Raw genomic sequence first — 16,686 nt, 5'->3', positions numbered from 1 at the left:
GTGTCTAAATGTCCTCTCTTCTATTTCTGTATGAGTTTACACTTTCTTTCTGTATGAGTTTTACTTCCTGCAATACATATTTACAGTATAGCTTGGAGGAAAATGTCAAAATATGTATTAAAGCAAACAGATAACTGGACTCCCCACTTTGTTTCCTCACATATAGTAGGGGAGAGATATTTAATAGTAGTATAGTAGGGGAGAGATATTTATAACACAGTGTGCGTGGCGGTTTTCCCCGCGCGCATTAAATGTTTTTTTTTGCAAATTATGTCACCGCAGCGCGCGCGTTATGTAAGACAGTGCGCAGCTAGACGCGCGCGCCTCAGTGCTGGCTATTACTGTTTACTTTTAACCAATCTGTACATTCTTTTAATACTACAGTATAAAATATTTGTTGAAATGCAGAGATTCTTTTTGCACGGACTGTAAGTAACTAACTGCAGACTGCGTGCACATTTCGAGGTGAGGAACAAGAACATGAGGAGGGAAAGTCTTGTCTCTTACCTGCACACGTAGTGAGGACAGACAGGAGCAGAACGGAGAGGTCCATCTCATCAGCAGCATGGTAGACCTACTACACACGAGTTAACACTGCAGCCCGGTGTGGGATTATCCACCGCGCGCTTCCGTCATTCTCCAAGCGCGCGCGAGTGTGTGTGTGTGTGTGTGAGTGAGTTCTGACTCACTGTATCGATATATGACTCACTGTACGAAACTCTTTAGCAACATTCTCAATATTTCAATGAAAATTAATCATACACTTTTGGAACCAAAGCAATAAAACTATAATACTAATAAAGGACCATTTAAACAATTTAAAATACACACATCTGTAAATATCTGTTACATTGCCAAATTACTTTCAATTCATCTTCCTATCAAAGTATAATACCAGAGCTCTGATGTTCACACTAACCCCAGCCTAATTATCTGTAAATATATAATATAAAAGAATATACATGTACACATATATCATATACACTCACCTAAAGGATTATTAGGAACACCTGTTCAATTTCTCATTAATGCAATTATCTAATCAACCAATCACATGGCAGTTGCTTCAGTGCATTTAGGGGTGTGGTCCTGGTCAAGACAATCTCCTGAACTCCAAACTGAATGTCAGAATGGAAAAGAAAGGTGATTTAAGCAATTTTGAGCGTGGCATGGTTGTTAGTGCCAGACGGGCCGGTCTGAGTATTTCACAATCTGCTCAGTTACTGGAATTTTCACACACAACCATTTCTAGGGTTTACAAAGAATGGTTTGAAAAGTGAAACACATCCAGTCTGCGGCAGTCCTGTGGGCGAAAATGCCTTGTTGATGCTAGAGGTCAGAGGAGAATGGGTCGACTGATTCAAGCTGATAGAAGAACAACTTTGACTGAAATAACCACTCGTTACAACCGAGGTATGCAGCAAAGCATTTGTGAAGCCACAACACGCACAACCTTGAGGCGGATGGGCTACAACAGCAGAAGACCCCACCGGGTATCACTCATCTCCAAAAAATGTTGCCTGGTCTGATGAGTCTCGATTTCTGTTGAGACATTCAAATGGTCAGAATTTGGCGTAAACAGAATGAGAACATGGATCCATCATGCCTTGTTACCACTGTGCAGGCTGGTGGTGGTGGTGTAATGGTGTGGGGGATGTTTGTTTGGCACACTTTAGGCCCCTTAGTGCCAATTGGGCATCGTTTAAATGCCATGGTATACCTGAGCATTGTTTCTGACCATGTCCATCCCTTTATTACCACCATGTACCCATCCTTTTCTGACTTTAAATATAACTCAGAATCATGCCATTTACAGAAGTTCTCTGACGACTCCGTGGTGGGATGTATTAAGGACGGTGACATCTCCGAGTACCAGTCTGTGGTGGATGACTTTGTCTTCTGGTGTGAGCGTAATCACCTACAACTCAACATCAAGAAAACGAAGGAGCTGGTGGTCGACTTCAGGAAAAGGGGAACCCCTGTGACTCTGATATCTGTCCAGGGAGAGACAGTGGACATGGTCTCCGAGTATAAATACCTGGGAGTGCATCTGGATAACAAACTGGACTGGTCAATTAACACATTGGCACTCTACAAGAAAGGACAAAGCGGGTTGTACTTTCTGAAAAGGCTTAGGTCTTTCAACATCTGCAATACCATTCTTCGGATGTTTTATGAATCTGTTGTGGCGAGTGTCGTTTTCTATGCTGTTGTTTGTTGTGGCTGCAACATGAAAGCAGCACATAAAAACAGTCTGGACAAGGTCATTAAGAGGGCCGGATCATGAAGCTAGACTCTGTTGATGTTGTGGCAAGAAGGAGGATTACACACAATTCTGAACAATCCTTCTCACCCGCTACACAGTGTTCTCTCCGTCCAAAGGAGCATTTTCAGCCAGAGACTGATCATGACCAGATGTTCTACAGAGCGCCACAGGAGATCTTTTCTCCCAACGACCATTAAACTATACAACTCATCTCTGTAACGCTTTCACTAAGGGATAGGGACTGTCAGTAGTTAATGCTCAATAATACTTTCGGACACTACTGTTCCCACAACTCAAGATAAGTTCCAAGTCCAAGTGCAATATCTTATCTTATCAATGCAACTGTATGACCAGGACAAAGAAATTTCCCTCTGGGATTGAATCTTTTTTTTTTTTTTTTTTATCAAAGTTTTTTTTATTGAAAATTTTAACAAGTTACATATACATACATACATTGTACACAATTTTTTTCCTAACTGTACCCCACCCCCCAGCCCAGAAAAAAAGAAAGAAAAAAAAAAGCCAGTTAGCAGAAAAAAGGGAAAAAAAAATAAATAAATTGCACATTAAACAGAAATGGAAGAGAAGGAAAGTATTAGAAACAAAGACTAAAAAAGCAATATTTTATTACAGATCTAATTAGTTTGCATCTATATTTTCAAAATGGCTTATAAATGGTTGCCAGGTATCATAAATTTTCGTAGTCAATTCCTTTTATAGAATAGCGAATCTTTTCTAGATGAAGAAAATACAAGACCTCTTTAATCCAGTGAGTACCCACTGGTGGCGACGACTCCTTCCATCTAAACAGGATCAGTAAGTTCTTTGAATCTTGAATAAATCCTCTGATTGCTACTTCCAGCAGGATAATGCACCATGTCACAAAGCTCGAATCATTTGGTTTCTTGAACATGACAATGAGTTCACTGTACTAAAATGGCCCCCACAGTCACCAGATCTCAACCCAATAGAGCATCTTTGGGATGTGGTGGAACGGGAGCTTCGTGCCCTGGATGTGCATCACACAAATCTCCATCAACTGCAAGATGCTATCCTATCAATATGGGCCAACATTTCTAAAGAACTTTCAGCACCTTGTTGAATCAATGCCACGTAGAATTAAGGCAGTTCTGAAGGCGAAAGGGGGTCAAACACCGTATTAGTGTGGTGTTCCTAATAATCCTTTAGGTGAGTGTATATATGATATTTCAATTTTATCATTACATTTCACACTTCGGAGGACCAGAAACACAGTCTCAGAAACATTTCTGTCTGTTCAGCCAGATTTTGTGAAAGTAAAGTCATGAGCATTTTTTTTTTTGCCAGATTATAAACCACTGGTTTTTACGGTGAACTGCGCATGCATCAAACTGTGGCCACATGTTCAATCAACCACTGGACAGAATTTCATGGGTGCCAATCCATCGCAGGGACAGAGGTGTCAAGTAACGAAGTACAAATACTTTGTTACCTTACTTAAGTAGAAATTTTGGGTATCTATACTTCACTGGATTAATTATTTTTCAGCCAACTTTTTACTTCTACTCCTTACATTTTCACGCAATTATCTGTACTTTCTACTCCTTACATTTTAAAAATAGCCTCGTTACTCCTATTTTATTTCAGCTTGTCATTCAAAAAACAAACAAAGAAAAAACACAACCAAGCACCAGCGAGGAAGGTAACAGCACCAGAAAGGGAACAGGAAAGATATATATATATATATAATTAATCATTTATTCTGACAGCACTAATGTTTATTGTAGACAACCATACAAGGGTAATTGTTACTAAGCCTGCCCTGGGTGCACTAATTTTCTTGTATGTTGCCCTCACAGATTCCTGCAGCTAAGCTTGGATGTACATTTACATTCCAATAAAGGTTACTGATGACACGCCTCTAAAGTTTGACTTTTTGCACCATTAAAATACTTATAGGCAACTAGTTATTATATCTTCTTCTCCATGAAACATGTTAATGCTCAGTAGTACACATATATGGTTCTTTAATGTATTTGCATTGTACTAAAATGCATTCTTTTTCAATTGCCATATACAGAATCCCAAATCACTATGGCTGTTAAAAAATACAACACAACAACAACAACACATTTTTCTTTTCTCTTTATGACGTGTTAGTGCAGTATATCGGCCCGTGGCACAGAATAAGCTTTTATCCTTAATGCTTTTATCCCCCCTTACGTTACTTTTACTTTTATACTTTAAGTAGTTTTAAAACCATGGACTAGAGATTAATGTGCAGCAGTAATAACATGGTTAGCAGTTTTTTTCTGTGATTCCACAAACCTAAATGACTGCTCTGTTCCTAACTGTACAGTGGAAAGAAAAAGAAAGTGAACTACTTGAAAATATTCTGTTTTTCTGGCATGAACCGGTCCTGAAATGTAATCTGATTTGAAACAAAGTCACTAATCTAAATGAACAATTTTCCAAGCTGATAAAACACAGGCATGATTGTTTATGATCAGGTTGCTTTATGAGTTGTTGATTTGCATGTTGCTAGAAAGTGTTACTGAGTAACTACAAAAACTCTAGATATCCATCAGTGAGACAAATTGTCCATGAAGGGAAACAGTTTCTACTCCTTATTAATGTGATCACTCATTCATGTCAACTTCACTATAAAGGCACAGGGCAGAGACAGGGCAGTTTGCATAATCCACAATTAGACAGCTGGCCAGGATCTCTCTATGATCTCCCGGGACACGCCCTATAATTTCTGGAGGAGACTTGTACAGTAGGGGAAGGGAGTTTGAGTATTTTTAGCATCTTAAGCAGTGGTTAGTTGAATGGTGTTGAGAGTTCAGGAGGATGAGGGAGTCCATGGAAAACATGAATGAGCTGTTTTCATAAAACTTAAAGGAAGACAAGTTTAAACTAACTCAGGATTTCAGACTTGGTCTGATAAAGGTGTAAACTCTTTCCAAAACCTATACATTAATAATTGTTTTCCATCATTTCAGCAGCTGCAGCAGGTATTTGATCTACCTAACTCAGACTTTTTTAAATATCTACAAATTCGCAGTTTTGTTCAAAATAATTTTTTTTGTCATTTCCTAACGAGCCGCCAACCACACAAATGGACACAGTGTTTTTGCAATACCCATTTACTAAAGGAGGAATATCCATTATATATAATAAACTATCACAGCTAGAATGTGACGTTTCATTAGAACATTTAAGAGAGGCATGGGAAAAAGACCTTGGAATAGATATCACAGAAAAGCAGTGGGATGAAGCACAAGAAAAAGTTCATTCGGTTTCAGTGTGCATTAGGCACGGTCTCATACAATTTAAGGTTTTACATAGACTTCACATATCCAAACTAAAGCTCTCAAAAATGTTTCCTTCAGTGGATCCGCAATGTGACAGGTGTGGTCAAGCCCCAGCATCACTAGGTCATATGTTTTGGAATTGCCCCAACATCAGTAACTATTGGATTTCGGTTTTTCAATTATTGTCCGAGGTGTTGGGAAAACCATTGGATCCAGACCCAATTTTTTTTTTTTTTTTTTTGTACCATTTGAGATAAATACAATCTGTAAGAGGTGTATTGAAATGTTGTGCCAATGTAAAAAACTCAATAAAGAGAATGTTTAAAAAAAAGAAAGACAAGTTTCATATTTTTTAACATTATATTTAAGAAATATTTGTTAACAAATTTTCCTAGTTCTATATGGATCTAAATAGCTCTACATAACATATACTATAGAATATATTAGCAGTAAAACTGAACAGCATGACAATTTACTGCACATTGCTTGACAGAAGAAAAAAAAAAGTCTACATTGTGGTATTCCGTCCGCCTGCCTTTAGCTTTGATTATGATTTACATTAATGTTCCATTTAATATGTGAAAATGATTCCTTATACTCCCATAACAACTCTTACAGTTGAGTCCTGGAATATGCCCCGTCCCACCAGGGAAGGAAAACCTCCATAGATGTGATAACCTGCTCATTCAGTACATTCAGGTGGTCAGCTGACTTCCTTTTATTGCCACATAATGATGCTGAGTCTAGACCGGAGCAACTGATCAACCCCATAACACTGTCTCCAGAGGCTTGTACAGTCGACACTATACAAATGACAAAAAGAATCCTAGATTCCTTGAGAGGAACCAGACTCAACAGGGAACCCATCCTCATCTGGGTGATAACAGATAGAGGTGATATAACACCATGTGTGTTATGCAGCTGAAAGTTCAATATAACAGAAATTCTTTAAATTAACATGAAGTCCAGTTCAGCACAGGGACGAGTCAGTAGGTGCAGAGGGCAGATGGGGTCTGGATCACTGGGAGCACAGGAGCAGGATGTGTAGCTCCAGCCATCATAAGGCAGAATCCAGCTGGAGCTGGTCCTTCTCTGGATGCCTCAGGATCCTCACAGGGTTGGCCTTTGTCTACTGAAGCTGGTACAATCTCCAGATGCCTCGGGATGGGTAGAAAAATAAAGAACAGATGAAGAGAATATGCGTAGTTCCCATTCAGGATAGATATACTGGAGTATGAGGTAATGGGATGAGTTACGTGTATGCCAGATTTAAGGGATGCATCTTGAGTCTACTTTTAAACTGGGAAACTGTGTCTGAGCCCCGAACACTGTCTGAAAGGCTATTCCAAAGTTTTGGAGCTAAATATGAAACACCCTAACCCCTTTTGTAGATTTTGAAATTCTGGGAATTACCAGAAGTCCAGAGTTTTGTGATCTTAAGGAACGTGCGTATAGCGTATCAGCAGAAGATATGTGGGAGCTAAACCATTTAAAGCCTTGTATGTAAGTAATACTATTTTGTAATTAATTCTAAACTGAACAGGTAGCCAGTGCAGGGAGGATAATATTGGGGTTATATGATTATTATGGATGCAGGACAACCACCTAGTAATGCATTACAATAGTCCAGTCTAGAGGTCATGAATGCATGAACTAGGTTTTCTGCATCAGATACAGATAAGATGTTCCTAAGCTTGGCAATATTTCTAAGGCTGTTTTTTTGTTTTTGTGATATTGGAAATGTGATATTCAAAGGACAAGTTTATGTCTAATATTTCGCCCAGGTCTTCCACTATCAAGCTGGTAGTAACAGTACATCCTTCTAAACGCAGGCTGAATTGTGAGAGCTGTTGTGTGTTTTTGGGCCGATGAGTAATATCTCTGTCTTATCTTAGTAAAGGAAAGTTATCGTTCATCCAAACTTTTATGTCTTGCACACACTCTGTTAATCTAGACAACTTGGGTATTTTGTCTGCTTTTATTGAGATGAATAACTGGGTATCATCAGCATAACAATGGAAACTAATCCCGTGTCTTCTAATGTTACCCAAGGGAGGCATGTATATTGAGAACAGCAGAGGTCCTAAAACTGACCCTTGTGGGACCCCATATTTCACTGGCATTACACTAGATGGTTCTCCATTTAGATCTACTGCACAAAACAGGTATGAGACAGGTATGATCTAGACCATTTTTATTCCTAGTTTCTGTACTATTATGGGGCCTGAAACCTGACTGAAATTCCTTCAGAATTTTCCTGAATGTGCATATTTAAGCTTACACTGCCTTTTCTAATATTTTTTATATAAACGGAAGGTTTGAAATCGGGCTGTAATTTCTTATTTCATTCTGGTCTAAAATAGATTTTTTAATAACTGCCACTTTAAAAGTTTTTGGACGTAGCATCATAGTATTTTCCTTTACAGATTGGAAACTGTAGTAGGAAGAAACGGCACGGCACTCTCCTGGCTCAGATCCCATTTGACTGATCGTTATCAGTTTGTAGATTTAAATGGGGACTAACCTGACTTTTAAAGTTCAGTGTTCCAAAGCCTTCGGTTTTAGGCCCACTGGTTTTTTTCTCTTTACATGCTTCCTCTGGGTAACATCATTCGTAAGCATGGATTTTCACCGTTATGCTGATAACACAGTTATATGTCTCAGCAAAGCCAGATTAGGTAAAAAAAAAAAAGCTTAATAAAGCTTAATAAAGTTGAGCAATGTGTGAAAGACATAAGAGAGTGGATGTTAATTAACTTCCTTCTGCTTAATACTGATAAGACAGAAGTTCTAGTCATAGGGCCTCAAGCAGCTAGAAGCAAGCTTTTAAATCACACTGTAACTTTAGATGGCTTTTCTGTTCCATCATGTACAACAGTGAAAGACCTCAGTGTCATTCTAGATTCCGGTCTTTCATTCGAAGCTCATGTAGATAATATTACCAGGATGGCATTCTTTCACCTTTCACCATTCAATATTGCCAAAATTGGCACTGAACAATGCAGAAAGATTAATCATGCTTTTATCACCTCTAGGTTGGATTATTGTAACGCCTCACTGTCTGGTTGTTCAATTAGGTGTATAAACAAGCTTCAGTTAGTCCAGAAGGCAGCAGCGAGAGTCCTCACTCGAACCAGAAGGAACCAGCACATCGTCCCTATCTTATCCACACTGCATTGGCTTCATGTAAAATTTTGCATCGATTTTAACATACTACTTTTGACATACAAAACATTAAATGATCTCATGCCGCAGCATCTGAGTGAACTGCTAGTGTCTTACGATCCGCCACGTCTTTGATAAAATTTAGGCATTTGGGGTAACTGAATATAGTTTGACTGCCCCTTAAATACTCGCCCTATACATTTAAAGGTGAGTCATTTCAGAATTTACTTGGATAAATTATTATCCTGAAAGTTTTTTATGAAATAATGCGGGTACGTCACAGCCTAAAGTAAATTTTCTCAGTGCTAAAGTTTTAAAACAAAGGCCTTTGGGCACTTTAGTAGCAGATTCTCCATTTTTGCCAGACTACATTTATGACCTTTCTTACCTGCTTTTTCCAGGAATTAAACAGTGGGGAAGATTTGGCAGGATGTGTTTTGCCACAGACGTTTTCAATTCACTTGGGAAATCCTGAGCTTTAGGCATTTTGTACAGAGCCGGACACCCCGGCTTCAGAAAGTAAAAGTCCTGCCACTTATTTCTTCTATCAGTTAACAGAAGCAGCGGATTTTATTGAACAACTCTTGACCCAGACCTGAACTAATTAGTGTACAATTTTGGGCACAGAAAAAAATAATACATTTACATTTAGGCATTTGGCAGATGCTCTTATCCAGAGTGACTTACAAAAAGTGCTTTAAAGTTTACATCACTGGATACATACTGTAGCGTTTTTACTTGGAGAGACGAGTGAGCTTAATTGCTAACCAATGCAATGGCTGGGAGTACTTTATTAAGCACACAGCATGTAAGGCATGAGCAGCACCTTCACTCAGGAGCCTACATCCAATTCAGCACTAGCTTGAACTGGAGCACATTTCACACGTCACACATCCCCCTCACACACAACAGGGCCGAAGCCACTAACCCAAAAACCTTTCCCCAACATGGTGAACACACACCGACATCCCCGCAAGGCATGCTGGTCGTCAGCCGCCGCCCCGCCCACGCCACACTGCCCCCACCCGAGCTGTGACCGTCCCTGGTCACCATGACGAACTTTGCCTTGTAGGCGGGGAGGCGGTCGGCGCTGGCGGTGGGAACGCCGGCGTCCTTTGGCAGATGAGGGATGAACGCGAACGTAGTCCTGAGGCGGTCCGGCCTCCACAGAGTTTGATGTTTCCCCGGCGTGCGGCTGGTGAGGCGCAAGACGGTCCCGGTAGAGCAAAACTCGTGCCCGCCCTGCCAACCGCACCCGGTAGATGACATCGGAAAGCCGAGCTGGCTGTGAGTGTCCACGCCCCTTCGCCCCATAGGTGCGGGCGGTCGCTCGGCTCTTTCGCCGTGATGTGCCGCCATTATGGCCTCAGCGCGCTCGACCTCGCGCAGCGCCTCCTTACGGTCACCCGCGCCATCGCCTCGCCGCGAAACGTCGGAGAGCTGCTCGTTGCCTAGCCGCGACGGGTAGCCCTGTCCCCGGCTAGGTTCACGAACCGAGCGCCACTGAGCTGCGGGCAGTCGCTCGACTCTTCCGCCGCGATGTGCCGCCGATATGGGCTCAGCGCGCTCGGCCTCGCGCAGCGGCAGGTCGCTTTGCCTGCTAACGGCGCACGGAGCTGTAGCTGGCTCCGGCGCTTGCGCAGCGCCAGCCTCCGCCCCGAGATCCAGCGCCGGGATTTTCTGCTTCCCGCTCCGTGTTGGTTGACGTGGTGTGCTCGCGCTAGCTCCGCCAGGAAAGCGCTGTTTCTGCGCGAGTAGTCGCTCCGCTACTCGGCGGCCCGCTTGGATTTTTAGAAGGTCCTCCTTTGTGCGCTCGAACCCGTTATTCTCCATCCCACTTCTGACACCAATGTAGCGTTTTTACGCCGGGAAGAATGCTGGAGAGACGAGTGAGCTTATTTGCTACCCAATGCAATGGCTGGGAGTACTTTATTAAGCACACAGCATGTAAGGCATGAGCAGCACCTTCACTCAAGAGCCTACATCCAATTCAGCACTAGCTTGAACTGGAGCACATTTCACACGTCACACCCCCCTCACACACAACAGGGCCGAAGCCACTAACCCAAACACCTTTCCCCATCATGGTGAACACACCGACATTCCCGCAAGGCATGCTGGTCGTCAGCCGCCGCCCCGCCCACGCCACAATACTAACACTGGGTTAACTAGGTTAATAACTAAGTGCCATTACTCCAAAACAACTGGGAAGATTTTTTTTTTTTTTTTTATTGGGCTGGGTTAGTCCAAGTACTGGAGATCCAGATGCGTCTTGAGTCGTCGTTTAAAGTCAAAGTCTCAGCTGTACGGACATTCAATTCAATTCAATTCAATTTTATTTGTATAGCGCTTTTAGCAATTTTCATTGCCGCAAAGCAGCTTTACATAGTCAAAAGAATTATTTAGGTTTGTATGAAATGTGAATTTGTATGAATCAAAATGGTCAGTTTGTCCCTGGTGAGCAAGCCGAGGGCGACAGTGGCAAGGAAAAACTCCCTGAGATGGTAATAGGAAGAAACCTTGAGAGGAACCAGACTCAGCAGGGAACCCATCCTCATTTGGGTCATTTGGGTCATTTGCAGGGAGCGGAGGAGTGAGGTGTTGTGGGACAACTTGGGAATACATGGTGTATGCTGTCCCAATACTTTTGGCCACCACTGTGGATCTCTCTCTCTCTCGTGTGTGTGTGCGTGTGTGTGTGTGTGTGTGTGCGTGCGTGCGTGTGTGAAACAAACATCAGTTTGGGTCTCGTGCTAGCTAGCCCAACTTTAACTAAACTTTAACTAAATTCCTTTATCACAGTAAAATGACTGGAATACCTGACAGTATATAATTAATATAACACACTGCAGGTGCACTGCCACCGCCGCTGCCCTCCTCCATCACGATGAAGCACTTTCCCCTGCAGGTGTGTTCTGTCTTCTAGCTAGACTCATTTGGAGTCAAAGATGTCTAATTCCCTGGGTCACGTGACTGACAGATGGATTCCATCCTGGCTCGATTGCTCGATTTCAATATTTCAATCAAATTCAGTAGTATTTACATTTCAATTTAAAATGTGTTTGTCAAAGGCTGATCTAATTCAAATAGGTATTATGCTAATTAGCTTCCATACTTTATGCTCCATAACAATCTGAAGCCTTTTTTTCTCCCTGATGAGTCTCACTAACAGGTGGTTTTATTATGGATGCACAGCTGTTTAGTCCCAAACCTGTGAGTTCTCATCACATTGTGTGTGCATATTAAAATTGCTCTTACCTTCACTATTAAACATAGCTCTGATTTGTTTTATGATGCAACTTCACCAAGAGCTTTAAGTGATCCCAGATTACGCTCATTCATGAATTCACATTTCTTCTGTTGAGGGTTCAGCACTATTGATTCAGCATTAATAATGTGATGGACAGTAAATATGTTGTTGCTCCTGTCTCTAGTAGTCTCATTCAAACTCTTCTGTTTCTGTGCCACTTATATATATATATATATATATACCTAAATATGCATAAAGCTGTTTATTTTATTTGACTTTTCAGGAAAGATTCCCACACAGCTTTATTAATTAGGTCCGTATGAGAGGCTTAACTCTCGTTTCTTACGGGAAAAAATTCCTCCTCGTTAATTTTAACGGAATTAAGTTTGTGTCTCAAAGGACAATAAGATAAAATGATAAAATTAACGCACGCGCGCTGGTGAATCCAGGCAGGACACTGAGCCTCCAGCTGCTGCAGGTATTCCAGCTGTTTCATCACCATTCAGTTCATTATTTCATCAAAAAGGGCATCTGGTGTGAAAACCTGTGCCAAGTTGTTGTGATATTGTGGAGATGTAGCTGTCACTGTGCACTTACAGTATGTTGTTGCTCCTGTCGAGGGGTCGCCACAGCGGACCAGCCGATCCGCACAACAACTTGGTACAGGTTTTACACCGGATACCCTTCCTGGTGATCCTTTAAAAGAAGCAGCCAAAAGGCTACCAACACTCACTCACTCATCTTCTATACCGCTTTATCCTGTATTCAGGGTCGCAGGGACCTGGGCTTAGGGCATGAGGCAGGGCAGACCCTGGACAGGGTGCGAATCCATCGCAGAGCACACGCTACGGGCAATTTGGGAACATCAATTAGCCTAACCTACATGTCTTTGGACTGTGGGAGGAAACCGGAGTACCCGGAGGAAACCCACCAAGCACGGGGAGAACATGCAAACTCATGGTACACAGAGACGGGAATTGAGCCTGGCCGGGACTCAAGCCTGGCCGGGGAATCGAACCCGGACCCTGGAGGTGCAAGGCGACAGTGCTAACCACTACATTGCGGCGTAGTGGCTAGCACCGACTCCTTGCACCGCCAGAGTTCAGGTTCGATTCCCGCCTCGCGTCTGTGTGCATGACCGGAATAACTGGAGGAAACCCACCACGCATGCAGGAGCAGGCAAACTTCATGCACGCAGACCAGAGGTGGGAATCGACCCTGGAGGTGAAATTTATTCAGGTTTTTAATGGTAAAAGAAATATAAAATTATAATTAACTGTTTAAAAAATAATTTTGGATGCATGAATGTAGACATTATCATTAAACAGTTTTTGTGGCATTTAATGTTTTCCATAAAACAGGATACTTTCCAAGTGTAAAGTCCTGATAAATTTAGTGTAGAAATGTTTTTGTGCTTGGTGCATTGAACTGAACCGAATCATTGCGAGTCGACTCACTGTGAGAAGAGTCGTTTCGAACTTTAAAAGGGTCGCTGACTGAAAAAAAGAGGGGAATTTCAGGTTTATTAGTTGTTACAGTCTCAGGTTTAATTTAACACATATTTAATAATTAAATCCATAAAACGTATATAGTTTAATGTGAGACGCCATGATCATGAAGGAGTCATTTAAAGGTGTCGACACACACACACACACACACACACTGTGAAACCCCCCTCCGCTGGAGCCGACAGTGGTACGGTCCGTGCGCACGCGGCTGCTTGAACACGTGGGTTTGTTGATCTGATAGCGTGATGTCTGTCTAATAGGCCGTAAAGGTTTCTTCTGAGGCTCGTCAGTACGAGATAGTGAGCGGAGCATTTCCGAGACGCATTTAAGTGTAGAGATTGTGAGTTTGTTATGAATTTCGGACAGTTTATTCCCGGGAAACAGGAAGCCGAGTAACGCACGCGCGCTGGTGGAACCAGGCAGGACACTGAGCCTCCAGCTGCTGCAGGTATTCCAGCTGTTTCATCACCATTCAGTTCATTATTTCATCGGAGATTTCCGTGCAAACCCTCTGTTTCGTCATGCCAGGCACAATGGAGGGGTTTAGAAATAGCAGGGACTATTCACACACCCCAGTGCATTACACTGCCACGTCACAACATGGCCTCTCCAGTGTCCATGAGTCAGATCTCATTTTATAACTCTTGAGTTTTTCCTTACATTTCTTCTTCATTACTCTTACCTGCATGCATTACCCCCTTCTCTCCCTCACTGTGCTCTGCAATATTATGATAAATGTATCATTATTTATTACTGCAGGTACTAAGGCATGATTGACATGTTACTGTTTCTCATAGCAGCATTAAGGTCCTGAGCTTTGGCACTGAAGATTAAAGGTCACAGTTGTTGTGCGGTTGGAGAATCGGAGTCAGAAACCCGGGCCGTTCCCGTCCCCTGTGCTGTAAACATCCAGGAGCTGAGGTACAGTACGTGGCAGCTGTCCTGTAACTTTTCATCTTTTTCCCTCTATCATTCTTGTTGCTGATCCATAAACTACACAATCGTAATCCAATACTGATCTGATACTGACCTCGTAGCCGTTCTGTCTGTATTCACTACCGGCCAAACACCTCATTACATTTAGTACATTTGTGCATTTGTTTGTTTTTCGAAGATGTACAGTCTATGTAGTTTGTTCATTAGGCCAGATCCCTAGAATTCTTGATTGTATTATTTTAGTTTTAGGTTATTACCAATCCTTTTCGACTAAAACTTGGTGTCGGTGCTAAAAAGTGTCTCACCCAGGTGAAAAAGTTCATTTTTAGATAGGATCATAAAACACCATTTATTATAATACATAACGCTCCTTATCTCCCAAGCCATGCCTCGTGTTTTGTTGACATGCATACACAATGTTGGCACAATTGCTAAATAAAATTTCACGCCCTTTTATGTTTTAGTGTTTGTAACGTTTTGGAATTTAAACCCTTTACTGATCTTAACTGTCATTCAGATGAAACTTGGCCAGTTTAAGTTTCACATGAAAAGACATAAACCTGAAAAAGTGTATTATTCTAAAATGCAAAATTGTTAAGATAATGCAACATGAATTTCACACGGTTACAGACACTACAGATTTTTTGCTTTTTAAGGTTTTACCAAAAACACGATTTAAACAAGAATTGTTTACAGGACATATACTGTACTTCTAGAAACTTGGACCAATTATAGTATCAATACTCATATAGTGCATTTTAAATCATTATAGTTAAAAAGTGACAGTATAACTCTGAAAAACCTAACTCTGCCATTTTTGGGGCACATATAAAATCATCTCTCCAAAACGACTGAAGTCAGCAACTCGAAATGTTGAGGGAAGCAGGATTGGTCACTTCTATGTTGCATAAACTTGAGAAGTTGCTCCTACACACATTTTTCGTATTATATATATATAAAACATTAAATAATTAGATCAGCACCAACTGTGTTTTGGTCATTTTGCATTTAAAAACCATAGTTTTATTTTTTCAGCTAAGAATTTAAATCCTCCATATATGACCATTCCTCTGTTTTTGTGTTATTGCTTCCTGCACTTTTTTCCCCTTAAAATCTTTAGATATCCTTCCTTTCCTCCAGATTTCTCCATCATCCTCAGACCGAGAACATCCCATCCCATTCTCCACAAACTTCTTATCTCATGCTCCAGGCATGAAGCTGTTATGTCCGTGGTGTTTCTTGTGACAGTTTTCTCCTTCTCCCATACTTTATTATACAGCTCCAGCAGCGTGTCTATAGATAGATCAGTAAGATGGCTTATTATTGTAGAACAGATCTGGTCCGTGTGTGATAACGCATTAGTTTCCCCGGAGAGCCCCCAGAGATACTTTTTTACTCTTACAGTGGAACCTTGGATTACGAGCATAACTCGTTCTGGAAGTGCGAACAAATGAACCTGCACTTTACCTTTGAAAAGAACCGCGACAGAGAAGTGTGTGTGTGTGTGAAGGGGGTGCTTCACACACACACAAACACACACACTAAAGGCGGGGTAGAGAAAGGGGCAAATTACGTGCCAAATTAATATTGGCAAATTACAAATATTAAGAGGTGTCAGATTACGTGCGCGCACACACACATAACGACAGGCTGGGGAAGAAAATGGATCTTTAACCTTCTAATGAGACTTTCTTTTGCTTTACACACGCACGCACACATGTTTTATAAGAAACAGTAGAAGCATGCTGTACACACACGATTATAAACATAAAAAATAAAACACACAAACACACACGTGGTTACAGTGTTATAGTAAACAGTACACGCGTGCACGGATGTTGATTATGCCAGTAAGAGACGCGCAATAAGACCCAGCAGGGGAGACAATTACCCACAATTCCGCAGCGCAAGAGAGCGAAGCGCATGCGTGATACATGATACTCGGTACTCATAAACCAAGACGTGTTCGTTTTCCAAGTCAAAATTTATAAAAAATCTTTGATCATCTTGCGAAACACTCGCAAACCTCGTTACTCGCAATCCAAGGTTTCACTGTGCTTGAGTAATATTCTGGATGATTACTTTTTACTTCTACTTGAGTAATATTATTTAAAAGTACAGCTACTCAAACTTGACTACAATTTGTCAAGTGGCTACTCTACCCACCTCTGTTCTGGTCCCACTGGTCCCATCATCAACACACTTTTTCTTTCCATTAATTCCACAGTCATTATTTCATTATTTCATTTCCCACCGTAAAATTCC

At 41.4% G+C, this 16,686-nt stretch overlaps 2 protein-coding genes across 4 annotated transcripts in view; one reads left to right on the top strand and one right to left on the bottom strand.

Annotated features, from left to right (window-relative positions):
• The window catches only part of LOC128528781 (CD276 antigen-like), a 29,791-nt gene extending 29,114 nt beyond the window's left edge, over window positions 1-677 (bottom strand). The window contains exon 1 of the mRNA XM_053501898.1: window positions 508-677. Coding sequence (XP_053357873.1) covers window positions 508-553 — 46 coding nt within the window. The 5' untranslated portion in view covers window positions 554-677. The remainder of the gene's footprint in view (window positions 1-507) is intronic.
• A 13,020-nt stretch (window positions 678-13,697) lies between these two features.
• Window positions 13,698-16,686, top strand: part of brf1a (BRF1 RNA polymerase III transcription initiation factor subunit a) — a 46,428-nt gene continuing 43,439 nt past the window's right edge. The window contains exons 1-2 of one of the 3 annotated variants that reach the window (XM_053502113.1): window positions 13,698-13,933; window positions 14,286-14,406. The gene's annotated coding sequence lies outside the window, so the exon portion shown is untranslated. Of the gene's footprint in view, window positions 13,934-14,084; window positions 14,108-14,282; window positions 14,407-16,686 lie in introns of those variants that run through there. The other 2 variants (XM_053502112.1, XM_053502114.1) reach the window with 2 other exon arrangements.

The sequence above is a fragment of the Clarias gariepinus genome, chromosome 8 (genome assembly GCF_024256425.1).
Source record: "Clarias gariepinus isolate MV-2021 ecotype Netherlands chromosome 8, CGAR_prim_01v2, whole genome shotgun sequence".
In the NCBI taxonomy this organism is placed as follows: Eukaryota; Metazoa; Chordata; class Actinopteri; order Siluriformes; family Clariidae; genus Clarias; species Clarias gariepinus.
Note: the sequence above shows the minus strand (reverse complement) of the source record. Positions and strands in the feature narration are given on the sequence as shown.